The 16,277-nt window shown below is 42.6% G+C and overlaps 2 protein-coding genes across 3 annotated transcripts; both read right to left on the minus strand.

The window, feature by feature from the left end:
* Nucleotides 1–2,193: 2,193 nt before the first annotated feature.
* Nucleotides 2,194–11,038, minus strand: Bmi1 (BMI1 proto-oncogene, polycomb ring finger). Its single transcript, XM_045134848.1, has 10 exons — nucleotides 10,884–11,038; nucleotides 6,575–6,705; nucleotides 6,175–6,271; nucleotides 5,581–5,636; nucleotides 5,436–5,486; nucleotides 5,159–5,267; nucleotides 5,039–5,078; nucleotides 4,509–4,607; nucleotides 4,087–4,167; nucleotides 2,194–4,002 (listed from the first exon to the last, which is right to left on the minus strand). The coding sequence occupies exons 2-10, from the start codon at nucleotides 6,684–6,686 to the stop codon at nucleotides 3,670–3,672; spliced, it is 978 nt and encodes a 325-aa protein (XP_044990783.1). The 5' UTR covers nucleotides 6,687–6,705; nucleotides 10,884–11,038; the 3' UTR covers nucleotides 2,194–3,669.
* Nucleotides 11,039–12,029: 991 nt separating this feature from the next.
* Commd3 (COMM domain containing 3) lies at nucleotides 12,030–15,725 on the minus strand. Of its 2 annotated transcripts, XM_004668413.3 has the most exons (8): nucleotides 15,549–15,724; nucleotides 14,217–14,328; nucleotides 14,052–14,115; nucleotides 13,919–13,953; nucleotides 13,524–13,584; nucleotides 13,381–13,437; nucleotides 13,227–13,286; nucleotides 12,030–12,390 (listed from the first exon to the last, which is right to left on the minus strand). In XM_004668413.3, exons 1-8 carry the CDS (start codon nucleotides 15,685–15,687, stop codon nucleotides 12,331–12,333), a joined length of 588 nt encoding a protein of 195 aa, XP_004668470.1. In that variant the 5' UTR covers nucleotides 15,688–15,724; the 3' UTR covers nucleotides 12,030–12,330. The 2 variants fall into 2 exon arrangements, with proteins under 2 accessions (XP_004668470.1, XP_044990784.1); XM_045134849.1 differs by lacking the exons at nucleotides 13,919–13,953; nucleotides 14,052–14,115 and having other exon boundaries at nucleotides 15,549–15,725.
* Between the last annotated feature and the right edge of the window lie 552 nt (nucleotides 15,726–16,277).

The raw sequence follows: 16,277 nt of genomic DNA on the forward strand, positions 1-16,277 counted from the left end.
TTTTCACTGAAGAGAACTTGCGTGTAACAATTTACCTGGAAGTACGATTTTAAGACAAGGGTCAGAGGAACCAGTAATTGAACTCAGTGGAAGTTTTATTGAGTGCTTACTCCTTACTTAAAGGGCTAAATGAAATTTCAGAATGTTTTCCACTTTAACCTCTTCAGAAAACCCACAAGGATCTAAAGTGATATGCTGCTTTTGAAGTCGACTTGATGAGGAGTTGATAGTGAAGTTCTTATGTGACAAAGACCTCCAGAATTGCACACTAAGAAATAGAAACTGATGCAAATAAAGGAAATCCGTTTCAGGAAACAAAAGAAAAAAACGTTTAAAAATTAAGTGCGGAAACAGGAAACACTCGAGTGTGTAAACATTTTCAGACTTTCATAATCAAAACTAAGTGATCTTAGATTTGCAGGGCCATCGATTGGTTTAGGGTCTCCTCAGGACAGTTTCCTGAGTCTTGATATACTGGATACTGCAGTGTGTAATACCTTATTTTTCTTCATTATATAGACCCTGATTTTGTGGCTCCAGTTGACTTTAGGGCTTTTTTTTTTTTTTTTTTTTTGAGGAGTCAGGATGATTTTAGAGCTAGTTTCAGAAATACCACCTGTTGCAGCGTTCATTGTATATGTGGAGAAACAAACCCAGATGAAATTTGTGCCTAACTCAAGAGCTTTACAGTTGGGTTCTGTGCGCTACACATTAGATGACTTAAAAGTATGTGCAAGTTTTGAAAAGGATTTAATTCGTGTATTGTGAGAAGATGCATTGACATTATAAAAGTTCAGTTATTTTAAAATTAACTTGATCAAGAGCTTTTTGTTGTTTTTAAAGTAGGACAGAGCTACCATATAAGCACTACCAGAATTCCTGGTGCAAAAGGAAGAAAAAGGTATGAACTGTTATCAAACCTTGAAAATATACAGAGAAATGAAAAAAAATAACACTTTCTTCACTCTAAGGTTCTGAGATTGGGTTTGAAGAAATCACATCCCTTCCCAAGGTTATCATAAACTATCTAAAGAGATCAAAGGTCTTCATTTCGTGCTGATCAATGCAAGTATTTAATATGCATATTTCATTTCCTATTAAAGTTTTCTAACAAGTCAGTCGAAGGGCAACTTTCTTTTCTACTCAATGCAAATAACGGGCTGGTAATTTAAAAAGCAAATGTACTTTTAAAGTGGTGTCCATGTGTAAAGCAAAACAGGTTACTATTTATACATTAGTGACCATCCCCATTTTACTTTTTACATTTAAGCTAAACATCTGTGGAATCAATTTAGTTAGGTATTTTATGTATCATAGTTTGTTAGCACTAACTTTGTGTTCTAGAAGCAAAGCCAAATCTTTAAAGCCCAACTATTCATGTTTGAGCTTTGATAAGGGTTTTCTTATGGTGATTTTGTTAAAGTGATAATTTAGCAAAGGTTTTAAATCTTAATGGTACGAGCTGTAATAACTAGTTGCTTAAGAATGCAATCCATAATCATCTTTCTCCTGTTTTATTAAAAGACAAATTTTGGCTGAAATTACATCCATTTAAGGTTAAGCAATTTGCAAATTGAATAAGGATAAAAATCCTTTTACCAAACAACAATAAATGGAAATATTTTCAAGTATGGTGAAATACTGTTAAGTAAGTAATAAATGCAGCAATTTTAATAATCAATTTCAAAAATAAGTCCATTATAGGAGATTAGATGTCTTTTGCCCTAGATAACATCATGAAAAAACTTGAGAAAGCCTAGGAAAATGAGTTAAATTCACCCCCAAACTGGCAAACATTGGTAAATTTTACTGCAAAAATTGTAAGTAAACAGATCCATCTCAGTGGGATCTCAGGCAGTATAAAACATAGCATAGCCTTCTTAGCAATTCCACTTAAGACAGCAATGTCTTCTCTTTACCCTTAACATCTTCTAATCCACTATAGGGTTTCTAAAACTTCTGCACATTGTGCTTTTCATATCAAATTTTTATTAAAGATTTTAGCTATTTTCTAAATATCCTTTTTATTGGATTTTTTCAATTAAAAATGAAATTTCATTTTACATCTGTAATTAGAAACAACAGTTACAATGGGACTGTACAAATTTAGTTCAAAATAAAAATATATGTATTTTGTGGCTTCATAAAACATCAACTACTGAATCTTTAAAGAAAGCAGAAGTAACAGCAACCTATGTAAAAGTAATGATTTAATGACTACAAGCAAGACAAAGCAATAGAATTGTGCTTTTTTTTTTTTGCAGACTGGGACAGTGAAATGTTTAGCTACATTTTCCCAAACAAACATGAAACAATATTCATTTAGAATAAACATCCTCACAATAACTGATGGGTGATGAACACACACCAAGTTCGACCAAAGCAAAACAAACTGAAAATTGACAGGGTTGTTCATATTTTAAAATCAACCTGTTTGTTCTATTTAAAAATACCTGTAGAAACCCCTAATAAACTGCTTCTACTTCCAGACATTACAGAGAAGGCATATTCTGTTAACTGTTAAAGCAACTCCTAAATTTGAAATTACTATTACACCACATACTAAAATAACTAGATAAAATGCCTTCTTCCAGCAATTAGCTGGTTTATTTAAAATTTTATTTTAGAATTCCAGTGATAAATATGTATTAAGCACATTAGTTCCATCATAGCCATGGAAAATTAAAATGCTATTTCCATTTACCTTGGTTAAAACTTTTCTTTACTATAACATTAAAAGTAAGCATGTGTTACCAGAGAAAAGTCAGAACTATGGTAATCTGTCAATTGCTTCCAAATGGAAAAGAATTTGAAATTAGTTATCCACACTAAAAAAGATTCTATGCTGGTAGGTAAAGTTCAACATAGAGTATAGTGTGGGTATCTGCAAAGGTCGAACTAGTTGGGAGAATTTTAACAACCATTTCTGAATGCATGAAACACAATAGTTTTATAGTATTTATAAATATATCATACAATACTGTTTCCTGTTATGTCATATACCAATATGGCATTGTACAACAAGCATAATGCCACCTGATTCTTACAAAAGCGAATCATTTAAACAAGTCAGTAAAATAAACGGTAGTACCCGCTTTTAGGCATACAGATTGTAAAACTGGTTTACTTTCCTTTGATCAGTTTTGTGTAGCAACAGAGAAGTAAAAATCAAAACAGAAAATGGCTAAATATGCAAGAAATTGTTATTCACAGTGACATGGCTACATAGAATGCATTATTCTATGCTTATTCTTTCCATTTGTTGTATTTCAAGATAAAAAGCACTTGTTTCCTACAGGTTCACAAAACAGCATAACAAGAACAATCAAGGAGAATGTGATGTAGGGTTAGTTGAGAGTAACAAACTATGGCCCAATGCCTCTACCTGCTGCAGAGTATTTCCAAATCCAAACAATAGTTACAGAAATCATTTGACATCTTTCCTAACACAGAAAAAATTCTTGCCTGCCTCTCAGAATCCAATTCTTTATAGAAAGAATCCTTCTGTTCCATTAACGTCCACATGTATATCACATTTATTCCATCTTTATAGCCAAATTTAATGTTACTACAAAAGAAAGCAAATTGGACGATAGTCTATAAAGCTGTACTGGATGGAGATCTCTAAGTCAGGGGTTTAAAACTGTTTTCTTCAACAGTCTTCAGGAATCAACCAGATGAAGTTGCTGATGACCCATTTATTGATGATTTTCGAGGTCTACTGGCAAAGGAAGATTGGTGGCTACCACCGCTGGGGATGTTGCTGGTTCCATTCATGGTACTGGAAATGTGAGGAAACTGAGGATGAGGAGACTGCACTGGAGTACTGGGACTCGGCAAACAAGAAGAGGTGGAGGGGAGACCACCCACTGGGCTGTTGGCCTTGTCACTCCCAGAGTCACTTTCCAGTTCTCCAGCATTTGTCAGTCCATCTCTCTGGTGACTGATCTTCATTCTTTTACATGTAGGCCGAACTCTGTATTTCAAAGGAAGTGGACCATTCTACAAGGTAAAAGAAAGAAAAACCATCACTCTAAGTCTTTACATGCACTTGGCCAACAAATCTAAAAGTAGGCAGCTACTCACCCTTCTCCAAGTGTAAATGTAGGCAATGTCCATTAGTGTGTAGTAATCCTTCAAAGGCTCCTCTTCATACATGACATCAATCTATTGAGATACATTTCAACATTAAGTGACCAATTTCACATGGTTTTTATCATCTAAATATAATCCAAAAGTGCTTTAAAATGCTTTTCTCCAAACATTTGGACAAATATGAAAATTGTTTTAAATGTTTTATGTTAAATGTTTTAGATGAGGAAAAATAGCTTTAGAAATTATTAAGGGATTTGTTTTCATAGCATAATGCACAATTTACTCAAAATAGTTTTGAAGATGTCTTCAAATTTACCATTAAATATGTTTCTGTTGCTTTTAAAGACCCAAAATCCAAAATGAAGATAATTTTTAACAAATCTAAATTCAGTGCGTAATTATAAAGTAGGTACCTGGAAGGTATTAGGTATGTCCATCTTACTTCTGAGAAACTTTCTTAAGTGCATCACAGTCATTGCTGCTGGGCATCGCAGGTATCTTTTATCATTCACCTAAAATCATATTTTCATAAGAAACTTTTCTAATTCTCAACTTTCAGATAAAAAGAAAATTTCTATTACCTAAATATGATAAAAGGTACTAACACCCAAAGCAGATGCAATGAAACCCCCAACTATATGCTTTGAGTTTGCTATTATAAATACTATATGAGCAAGCTCCTAACACAGTAAGATATATTAAATATTTAGCAAGAACTATGAAAAATATTTAGTTAGTATTGCAACCATATACAAAATGGATTCCAATTGTTAAATAGCAAACGTGGATCCCTCTTAAACATCAAACGTGGCCATTTTTTTTTTTTTTTTTTTTTTTTTACTTAACACCATCAACTGACTCCAGACTATTGTAAAGGAGAACATAAAACTCATAAAATCTAGCATCCAAGGTTGCCTTTATGTTTTTGTAACACAGAACATACCTCTTCCTTAGATTTGTCTTTGTTTACCTTGCGATCCAACCTAAGAAATAGAAAATTTATTGGTGAAACAGTGTACCTAATATATACGTTAACATAAAATAGATTTCCTAGAGAATTTACCTGTTCTGGTCAAAGAATTCAATTGATAAGCTTATTATCTCATCATCAGTTATAATCCTCTTATCTTCATCTGCAACTTCTCCTCTATCTTCATTAGAGCCATTGGCAGCTATTAAAAGACATATTGAAATCCAACTTTTTAAAAAGGAATATTTAATTATTTTGTATGTAGGAGGATGGAAGGTGTAGTTTAGAGTGAACTCAATTAATATTAACCACTAAATAAATTTTCCTCCCCAAATAAAAGTCTTTTGCCCCTCCCCCCCCCAAAGTTTACCATCAGCTGAAGGATGAGCTGCATAAAAGTCCCTTCTTCTCTTCATTTCATCTGAAGGGGAGAGGGAAAGACTTAAAATTTTGACATAATAGTTACAACTAATAAATACTGGTCTTTGAAAAATTCATTTAAACAAATTACTCACTTTTGAAAAGTCCTGGAACTAATTTGTATACAATATCTTGAAGAGTTTTGTCTGACCTGAAAATGATAAGAAAAGTAAATATTGCAAAACCTAAAAATATTTTTAAGTTCTTATAGATTTTTGTGCTACAGTTTTTCACCTGATTATGGTGCTGTATATAAATAACTACACTGATAATAATGAAATCTATAGGTAATGGAACTCTTTCAAATCAGCAGAAGCAAATTCTTCACTTTCCCTGATTCAAGGGAAGTGTGCCTTTCAAGTTACTGATTTCACAAATATGAATAAAAAGAATAGGGAAACACTTTAAAAATGTATTGTCATTATGTCAATAAAGCAATGCAAAAAAGAAAACTAATTCTGTTTTAAAAGATAGAAAGACCTTTAGATCTTTGGAATAATACTGAACTTTACCTAAACTTGGTCACCACTAAAATGACAAGGAATTAAAGGGCTGTCTTCTACAAAGTACAAATATCTGGAGGGGATTCAAGAATAAGTGTTCTGTGGAACAAAAAAAGAAATGTTTTCCCTGTTTGTGAATCATGTAATGCTAATAGTTACCAACAAAGAACTTAAATATTTTCCTACCTTATATTCAGTAGTGGTCTGGTTTTGTGAACCTGGACATCACAGATAGGACAATACTTGCTGGTCTCCAGGTAGCGCACAATACATGTTTTACAAACTAGAAGTAGGAACATGTAAAGTTTAGAAATCAAGGCTCAAGCATTAACATTATAGTTAATATTTCAGTGTCAAACTGAAATTAAAAAATAGTAAATGACAAAATGTACTTAATATACTAAATCAATTAGCATCCTAAGAACACTACACACTATTTATTATGAAATAACAAGTCATTGGATAGAAAAACAACTCCCACTACTTTGTACAAACATTCCCACGGTCTGTGGGAATTGTTAAATTTTATATTCAGGATGAACTGTGAAGTATCAATGACATTAGTGGGCTAACGCTGTGTACTTACAGGAATGTAGACATTCTATTATGGTGGTGGCATCAATGAAATACCCTCCACAAAGCACACACATGAGGTGGGGATTTAACTCAGTGATCTTGATTCTAGTTGTTCGATGCATTTCTGCTTGATCAAAGATCCTGCAAGACACAAATATTGACCATAATTTAAAAAAAAAGAGGGGGGGGGACAGCTAAGATTATCTTCACAACTCCTAGTAATTGCAGATTTCTCAAACGCTGAGGAGTTCCTAAAACTTAATACAGTACAGCTGGGCTGCCCCATCATTTTCCTCAGAAGGAATTTGCTAATGAGATCAGGACAATCTCCTCATATGGTTTAAAAGGATCTAACTAAAATTTCTTCTGACCCTCCAGGCCATTCCTGGGGGAAGATAAAATGGTCAAGAAGGGGCTGGGCGCCAGGTGAGTTCAGGTTCCTTCTCTAGGTCCGTCCTCCAGCTCCGCAGCCCCAGGCTTCGGCAGACACCAGCACTCCCAGCAGTCATTCACTAACCAACTAGGGACGGTTCTAAGTCTCTGAATTTATAGTCAATTGCCTCCGGGTTTCTTCTTTAGAAGGCTTAAGCAACCAGAACCTGGCAGGTTTCAAGCATACAAAGGCAAAACACCTTTTACCCTTTATGCATCCCTTGGCTTTTCCGGTGCCGGCAGAGAAGCACCTCCCAAGGCCTGGGGCCCGGGCTAGCACGCCGAGCCGGCCGGCCGGGACGTGAGGGGCGGATCCGGCGGCACCCGGAGCTCCATCTCGATCCTGAGATTCGGAACTCGCTCCGGTCGAGGTTTCCATAGCAACTTACACTTACACTTGGCATCCGGCCACCCGGGCAACTCCTCTTGCAGCCAGCCGAGCCCAGCCGGCGTGCGTGCGGTGCGCGGGTGCGGACGGGGGAGGGGCGCGACAGATCGGCAAGGCGAGGCCGACACCCGGGCCCCGGGGATCCCCGGCCCGGAGCCCGCGCCAAAAGCACTCCCCACTCCGTCACACGGTCTTGGGGGTATCAGTCTGCTTAGACTGGGCACGAAAAGCTATTCTTATCTTGCCTCTTTCCATCTGTCCTGTTAAGATCGCTAGGTCAGAAATTTCACGAAAGGGATCTTTTGAGAATTGCCAACTGTGCACTTAGCCCCATGCCCGGCAAGGCTCAAGTTGCAGAGATGTTTGTTGAACTGAACCTCTAAGGCTTCTTGCGCTAGTAAATTCTCTTGTACTTGAGAAGAGCCATACAAAGTTTTGTTGGGAGGGCTGAACACTGAGATCGGTTTTTTTTTTGGGGGGGGGGGGAGTTCCCTTTGAATAAACTAGGCTGAAGACAGGAAAAACTACTTGATTCTGCAGGATAGTGGCAATATGTAAAGAACCATGTGACCAGTCCATTCCCAAAGCTAAATCAACACCTTGTCAACCCCGAGTAATGAATGAAGAGAAAACAAATGACATTTTCTTCCCAGACCCCTCACGCGATGAAATGATAGTCCCAACAGCTAGTATGCAGAAGCCACAATGTAGGGCTGTCAGCAACAACACACCAGAGAGCATCAGGGAGGTCAATTACTTGGTGTAGTACTATTGGACATTGCATTTCTTTAACTACTACCCTTTCACTTACTGCAGAACCTGAAACAAGACAGAATTCTGCACCTTGAATTGCCTTGAATAGAAATTTAGGAACCAGTGAAATTGGTTGTAAAATACACCTGAGGGTTTAATTCTTAAGAGCTTTGTTAAGCGATGTCTCTTAAAGCATAGCAAGATACAAGTTGAATTGTACTCAGTGGACTACAGACCAGCCTGCCTGGTGCTTAAAGGAAGCTCTTCTTGGGAAATCAGGATTTTCCCTAGGAAGATGGTCAGCGAAGTGATACTCTGCCTAAGAAATCATCCCCCACTAACACCACTCATCATGAATCTCACCCAAGGGCTCCAACACAAACAGCTCCTTTATCTCTTCTATCTTGCAGCAAACACTCCATTACACAAACACAAGTACCAAGTCAAAGACCAACCAAGGAGGGTTATCAGCTGGTTGGCTTGGAACATTTCAGTCACAAGAACTGGACCAAATGCTTTCAAATCCATCTTAAGTCTCAATTTACACAACTCCTCTGACCCAGCGAAGAATATGATCCCAATTCTACTACCACTCATACTGTTATTAAATTGTCATTTTATTACTGATGTAAAAATCTGTTAATATTTCATCCTGCTGCATAGTACTGACAACCTAAGGAAGACTTCCAGAATGTCCAACAGCCTCAGAATGGCTAAGAAACAATCTTGTAGCACCTTGAAAATGAACATCTTCAAGGTTCCAACACAAAAGCTGCCTGTAAGCAGTAAAAATGCACCCAACACATAATGATGAAAATGACAGTTAAAACCCGCCTTTCTAACTTACTTACTTAGGCTGTCAGTCTTTAGTTGCAGGCGGAACACCAGCCTTGTGAAAATGAAGGGAAATAGAAGCAAGTTCTTACGGTAACAGCTCAGATGCCTACCATCTAAGAAATGCAAATGAAGTCCATGATCCCAACAGTTGGGGCTCACAGCTCTAATGCAAGTATGGGTAAAATGGGAGTTAATTTGACTCGTGAAGAGAATGTGGCCTATCTGGGCACTTAACATGCATCTTAGAACTCAGTGGGTTTATCAAATACAACCAAGACTTAATTGTCTTACAAAAACCTTTGAGTATAGACACATACATAGTCTTTTATACGGCGTTAAAGACACTATTATTAAAGGATAATTTGCCCACTTAGGTAATTTCAAGCCTCTCTGCATGTTGAGTAAGACGCATGGAAATGAACTTTTGTATAAATTTTTTAATAATTTTACTCAAAAAACTCAACCTCTGAGAAATACTTCTTAACTTTTCATCCGTCTACTGTCTACTGTTACTGGACACTGTCCTTAACTTGGTACACCCATATCATTAACAATTCACATACTTGAGTACTCAATTTTTATTACAGCTTGTAATGTGTTTCCTAAACTTGGAGGTTAGCTTTTCTATAAATAGGTTGAACTACTACAGTCTACACATCACTCGCTTCCATTGCATTTGGGTAAATGACTTCTGCGTTTTGCCTACTTTTAAGGGAAGGGGTTAATGTATGACTCTCCTTCAGAGAGTAAACCGTGACCACTAAGTCCATTAAATCCTTTTATTGCAATTGGGAATGATCAAAGCCTCTCCTTGTTTATTTCCAATTATTAATAGTAAAGCTCTGGAAAAAAGAGGGTGCTTCTATGGCTGTCAAGTCCAAATGACTACATAAACATAAGCTACCAACGTTTTAGTGCTCCCCTGCCAAAGCATCTCCTTGTCACATGACCTATGCTATAAAACGCAGTGGACCTAAGTCAGGATTCTGAGCGCATCCCATGGACAAGAGAAAAGTTAAGTAGCCTCTGCGAGGGAAAAAGGAAAGGGGGTGGGGAGAGAAGTGGGGACAGCAAGGAAACCTCCAGCTAACGTCCAGTCACCATCACTTCAAAACAAAGCTCCAAACTTGAAAAGCACTTCCCAGACAGCACGTCCAAAGCACGTTTGGATCACTGGTCCAAGGCGCCCAACAAATCCCACCTTGACAACTTCACCCTTTTCAACACAAATGCACAAGCCCTTGGAAACAACTGGGAACCGCCATCTTACCAGCCACCCAGGTTCAGACAAGTGTCCCTCCAACTTAAGTTAATAACATTTTTGCCGGGGCTCCCTGAAGGCTAACACCCACCTGGGCGGGATCGCTGTCCCCCCGGGTGCCCGTCCCTATAAGATGGGGGCGTTCCCTGGCCGCTCGGCCCCCTCCGGAGCCCTTTCTTCGGGAGAGGAGGGGAGCACTCGACCCAGGCGGCCCGGGACGCGAGGCTCCCGTCCGCGTTCAGCCCGGTCTCGCGCTCAACAAAGGGCGCCGCGGCCGCGAGAGCCGCGCGGGCGGCACGGGCGCGGGCTCCGCTCGGGGACCATGTGCGTCGCGAGGGTGCCGGGGGGCGCTCGGGGGAGAAGGGAACTCCGGCGTGGGGCGGCGCGCGGCCGGCGGGGCTGGAGCGGCGCCGAGCCGAGCCGAGCCGAGCCGGGCCGAGCCGGGCGGCGGGCGGCGGCGGGGCGCGGGCTGCGCTCGGTCCCCGCGCGGGGCGGCGGCGGGGCGCGGGCTCGGCGCGGCGCCCACGCTGTCAGCCTCCCGCCGGCGCGGGCCGGGCCGGGCGCGGGGGGGCCGGGCTCCCGCCGCTCCCGCCCGCGGTGCTCCGGGCCCCCGCCGCCCCCGCCCGCCCGCGCCGGCCTCCTACGTACCCGGAAAAGCAGCCGGCGAGAGGCGATCGAAGCGGGCGGAAAAGACAATGAAAGTTAAAAGTCGTTCAGCAGAAAATGAACGTGAGCCAAGCGGCCATCTTGAAGCGAGCTGCAGACGCCGCTGTCAATGGGCACCGAGCGCCGCCGCGAGCCGCCGCGGCCGCCGCGCCCGGCTCATGCCGCCTCCCGAGCCGGCCTCCTCCTCGCGCGCCGCGCCGCCGCGGCCTCCTCCCGGCTCGGCCTCCGCCTCCTCCGCCCGCGCCGCGGCCTCCAACGCCGCCTCCTCCGGGCCGCCGCCGCCTCCGCCTCCTCCCTCGGCCGCCGCCGCCCGCTCCGCGCTCCGCGCTCCGCGCTCGGGGGAGGCGCGCGGAGGGGCGCGAGCCGGATTATTCTGCGGGGCCGGGAGGTGTTGCTAATCCGGATCGGGGCTCGCTCGCCCTCAGCCCCATTGTCTCGCCCGGTCTCTGCCTTTAATAGTACGATTATTATTTCATACTTGCTGCGGGGGGCGGAGGCGAGGGGCGCCGCGTGTGCGCGCGGGGCGGAGCGGGGGGAGGGGAGGAGGACGGGAGGGGGAGGGGAGGTGGAAAAAAATGCACCGCTGAAGGCACAGTGGAAACTGACACCCGCTCCAAAATGGCTCGGAGTCCGCCCGCCCCCTCTCCCCGCCCCCCGGTCACGTGCTCCCTCATTCCTTAAGGGCGGCCTGGGAATTAGTGTCGGTGTAGTCGGGCCCGCGGCCGCCCCCTCCCCTCGCGCTGCGCGGCGGCGGCATTTCTCCACAGCGCCACACGCGCCGCCTGCTCTGCGCGGGCGCCGCCGCGACCTCGGGCGCCGCGCGGCCGCCCCCGCCCCCCGGGATGCCTTCGCCACGGGGCCCGCCTGGCTGCGGTTCCCGCTCGGCCCCGCCGGTGGCGGCCCAGGCTCCGAACGCGCGCCCAGTGGGGCGCGAGGAAACAACAGCGCCCGCCCGGCCTCCCGCGGGGGCCGCCGCCCGGTCGCAGGTAACGGGCCGGCTCCCCGCCGGGCCCCGCACCCCGGGATCGCGGCCTTCCCAACCCGCGCGCCCTTCCGAGGAGAGGCCGGCTCAGCGCCAACCACACGGACTTTCCACACACATAACACAGTTCAAAAGAATACCGACGCTTTTAGTGGGAGCATCACCTCATTTATTCAGGGGACAATGCTTTCTTAGAGCTTGGAAACGACGAAAATAGAAAAAATACGTAGTTAATACTGAAAATGAGTCAAATACTCGGGCAGATTTTCTTTCTTAACCCTTTCAACGCGGGTAAGAAAGTGCCAGAACTAACGGGTGGCAAAACTTTAAGAGAAACGTCTTTTCTGCTGAAAACAAGGACATCCAATTTGCATAAGCGATGGACCGGCTGAAGGCAAGGCGGTTCTGGTTTTCCTACGGAGCCAATGGATCGTGAGCTTCCGCAAATTACAGCTGAGTTGCTCTTTCCAGGCTTTTTGAAGCATCTCTAAGTTTCCCCACCAAGTCCTAAAAGACGTATATCTTATGCCATGTTTGTAGGATAAAACATGTAACAAAGTATGCGAGTTTGACAGAGTTGCAACAAAAAAGACGGTAGAATGCTTGGTAAAGTAGGATTTTAACCTTTGACAAATCACTGTTGGTTACTAGAAGCATTTCATGTACATCTCGTCTTCAAGCCGGCTATTTCTCTACAGTTTAAACCTGATTTCTACAAGCATAGTGTCATGGTGTATCTAAATTATGTCTCAAACTGCTTCATAAACATTTTGAAAGTTTAAACTTTAATATACTGAAATTGCTTTTTAAATGTACTTCAACAATTCAGTTTCATCTAAATTCCCAGGAATGATCTTCATTTTAAAAAAAGTGGTCAATAAATTCGTTGTCATATCCATTCAATGAAGTTTTCTATTTCTCCAGTCTTACATCGATAATATAAACAGTATTAAGAACTTATGTATACATTTCCCTTTCTCAAAAGTTATTTTAAACTACCCTTTAAAAAATCCAAATTTTAAAGTTTAATTTGTGAAAGGTGTCTCACAATCCTTTCTGTTTTCTTTATCACACTGGGATCAAACTCATAAATTGAAGGAATTAACACTGAACACAACACAAAGTGTATTTTAATTAGAACAGCAATACAGGCCACTAGAAACATTAAGAACATCTTCCTTTCAAGTGTTGTCTGTGTTAAAATACTGCTTTTTCAAGCCCACTTTGCCATTAAAGTTGTAACCAACCTTCATTATCTGCTAACAGGCAGTTAGATTATTTTTTAACTTCCCATAATCATAATTCTCTATAAGATAGGCACATTCAGATTCCAAATACCATACCTGTAATTGTTCCATGCTGCAGCTAAAACTAATCTCTGGGTAGGACTGGGAATCCTTGTTCTAGAAGAGAAAGAAAGCTGTGTTATTTAAATCAAGAAAATATTTAAGATTTTATCAGACATTTCAATTTTAGATAAGGATTATCTATACATACCTCTACAGTTAAAGTCACCAAATATGCAGGTCTGTACATCTTATGAAGCTGATTGGTCTAAAAGAACACAACACATACATACTAGCCTTTGCTTCCTCTTAAGTGTCCTAAATCCCTCTGCAGAACAGTTTGTTAAACTTTACCTTTATCTGATATTCCAGGCGCCAAGAAACATCAGTTATATGAGGGAGAGCGCTGCCTATACTGAAAGATAAAACAGATAATATAAAAGATAATTTTATATGTAATAACTACAGAATATTAAGGTTTACCTTTCTCCCATCACTCCATTTCAACCCACTCTAAATTACTGAAAAACTTCGTTTTCAAATTCTGAGAGTTACAGCATCCTAAAATTACCACAAGTCTTATCTTTAACAACATGACTTCAGTTTTCTCACTTGTTTTTTGGGCCTCTTTTGTGTCAGGATCTCAGGGGTTTTGTGGGGTTTTGTTTGTTTTTAACCCTGTTTTGTTTCACATTCTCCATACATGCAAGTGAAAAGTGTCTCAGCTTGACACCTTATACAGTACCTACCTTCCCAGTAGAATTTCTAGAGAATTCTTATTATTCTGAGGAGGAAGGGGGGAAAAAAGTAAAGAAAACAATTTTTTTCATACATTGTAGAAAAAAGGAGTAAATGTTAATTTGAAACTTTAAAGTAAGTAACCTGATACTCCATGCAAAATAGTTCTATCCGCTGTCTGTCAAATTTACAGTCTTCTAGATAAGTGCTAGAAGAGAGAAAGCCAAAGTTTGGTCTCCATCATTAAAAGTGAAATTGGGATCATAAAGATAATATTTGAAAGCAAATGTATAGACATAAATCCTGTACCTGAGAGTTGATTGGTCAACACTGTGTTTTCCTGCTTCCAGAATGTAAGTTGCAGCTGCTGCATGACAATGTTTTAAAACCACTGGGTCGATATGTTTCAAATCTGGGTGATCTAAAGTAATACAAAAATGTTTATATTCATGTTCCTAAAATGGATATTTTAATTTGGGGTAAAATCCCCTATTAAAAAGATAACAAAAATTCCATTATAAGGTCTGTCAGCTGTAAATGAATGAGATGAACACGGTCAAGCGAAGAGGCTGCATTTTCCACTGTCAATCTGTTTCCAATTACTTACTTGTATCCTATCTTAATATTTCATAAGACATTGTGGCCCCCAAAATAAAAGTAACCATATAGTGGTCATTCTAAAACTGATTGGAATAAATTAAAGGAAAAACCAAAGGTAAACATTTCACACAGTGTAAAATTTCGGACAGAACGTTTTTAAATGAAGTTTTAGAGAAATTAGCTCTGTGGACATTAATTACATGGGATGTTGGAGGAATGGCAGAAGTTAGAACATAGAACAGAAAATTCAAACTCTTCCGTATTTTCGGTTTTTGACAGCCACCTCCCCCCACCACACCCCGCCCCGTTTTGAGATTAATCCATGTGTCAATATTTTGGCTTTAAGAACTTCCGCTTTCATACTTTTTGTACAAATGCCTAGCTTGTGAAATTATGGGAAAACGCACACCATAAATTGTTAGGATATTTATTTTTTGAAAAAACTAACTACAGGCGATCTGTTTTTAAATATGCCCTTAATCCATACACTGCATTCTGCGACCAAACTGCTCAAAACAGTGTCGCCTCCTGGTATCTGCAGGGGACAAAACATCCTGCACCCTACAAAGGTTCTAGGCGAGGAGCCTGGGCAGAGCACACCCAACCAGTGCAGCAGGTATCAGAAACCCGAGGTCGCCTTATAGGTTGGAAAATGTCAACACTAGGTGACCCAGTAATTACTTCGGGAGCAGCCCCCTTTCGACCTGGGCAGGCCCAGTCCCCAGAGCTTGCATTACCAGACGCTCCCCAGATGAAGTCCAAATGTCAAAGCAGCCGCAGCCGAGAGCAGGCTGCAAAGCTCACGCGTTTAGGCCACAAACAAGACGTGAACGCGGCTCTACAAAGGAACAAAGGGGTGAGCGGGGAGCTCGGGACTGACGGCGGGGCTGGCTGGGGCAGGTGCCCAGCGCGGGCAGAACAATGCACAGGGCCGCGGGACGCTCCGGGACGGCTCGGACCGGCTCCGGCTAGGGCTCTGACTCCAGGCTCGGCGGCCGCTGGCTCCGGGGCCCCAGGCCGCGCGCGGCGCCGGTCGCTTACCTAGCACGGCCTCGTCCGCCCGGGCGTCCAGCAGGCTCCGGAACGCCGCCCGGAGCAGCAGCGCGAAGGCGTTGGAGTCGAAACAGCTGGGATCTGCCAGCGTTTGGAAGCCGCTCTGCACAAACGCCGAGAGCTCCATTGTGCGCGCGCCGTGACCTTCGACACGCGCACCACGTGACCCCGCGCTCAGCTGGGCGGCGGCGCGCGCGCGCGCGCGGCAGGCTCGGGCGCGCGCGGGCCTCGGGTACCCGCCCGGCCTCGGATCCCGCCCGGCCGGCGGCCTGCGGCTCCGAGCCAACGCGCCGGCGGAAGCCCCGCGCCGACCGGGGGCAGCCCGCCCTCCTGGGCCGCTCCGGGGGGAGACTCCAGCGTTTTGTTTGTGTGTGTTTTTAAACTCCCGGCTTAGCCGCAAAGCACTGCCCTTTTGTGAGATTTGCGCACATCTAAATTTATAGATCTGATCTAAATTGACCTCGCTTTGCCACTTCTGCAATATGACAATAGATTACTGCGTGGGTGTGCACGCACTGCGCTGCAACAATTGGAGAGTCATAAATTATTCATGAACATATTTGACAGGATTATTAAAATTTGTACTCACTCTTACAAATAAACACATTTCCAAAGCAGACTGTGTTGCTGTACTCACTACCCTGTGATTTTAATTACTAATAGAATCTTCATAAGTATACTTTAGGTATCTGAGTAAAGAACGATTCGACACAAGAT

The sequence above is a fragment of the Jaculus jaculus genome, chromosome 15 (assembly GCF_020740685.1).
Source record: "Jaculus jaculus isolate mJacJac1 chromosome 15, mJacJac1.mat.Y.cur, whole genome shotgun sequence".
NCBI lineage: Eukaryota > Metazoa > Chordata > Mammalia > Rodentia > Dipodidae > Jaculus > Jaculus jaculus.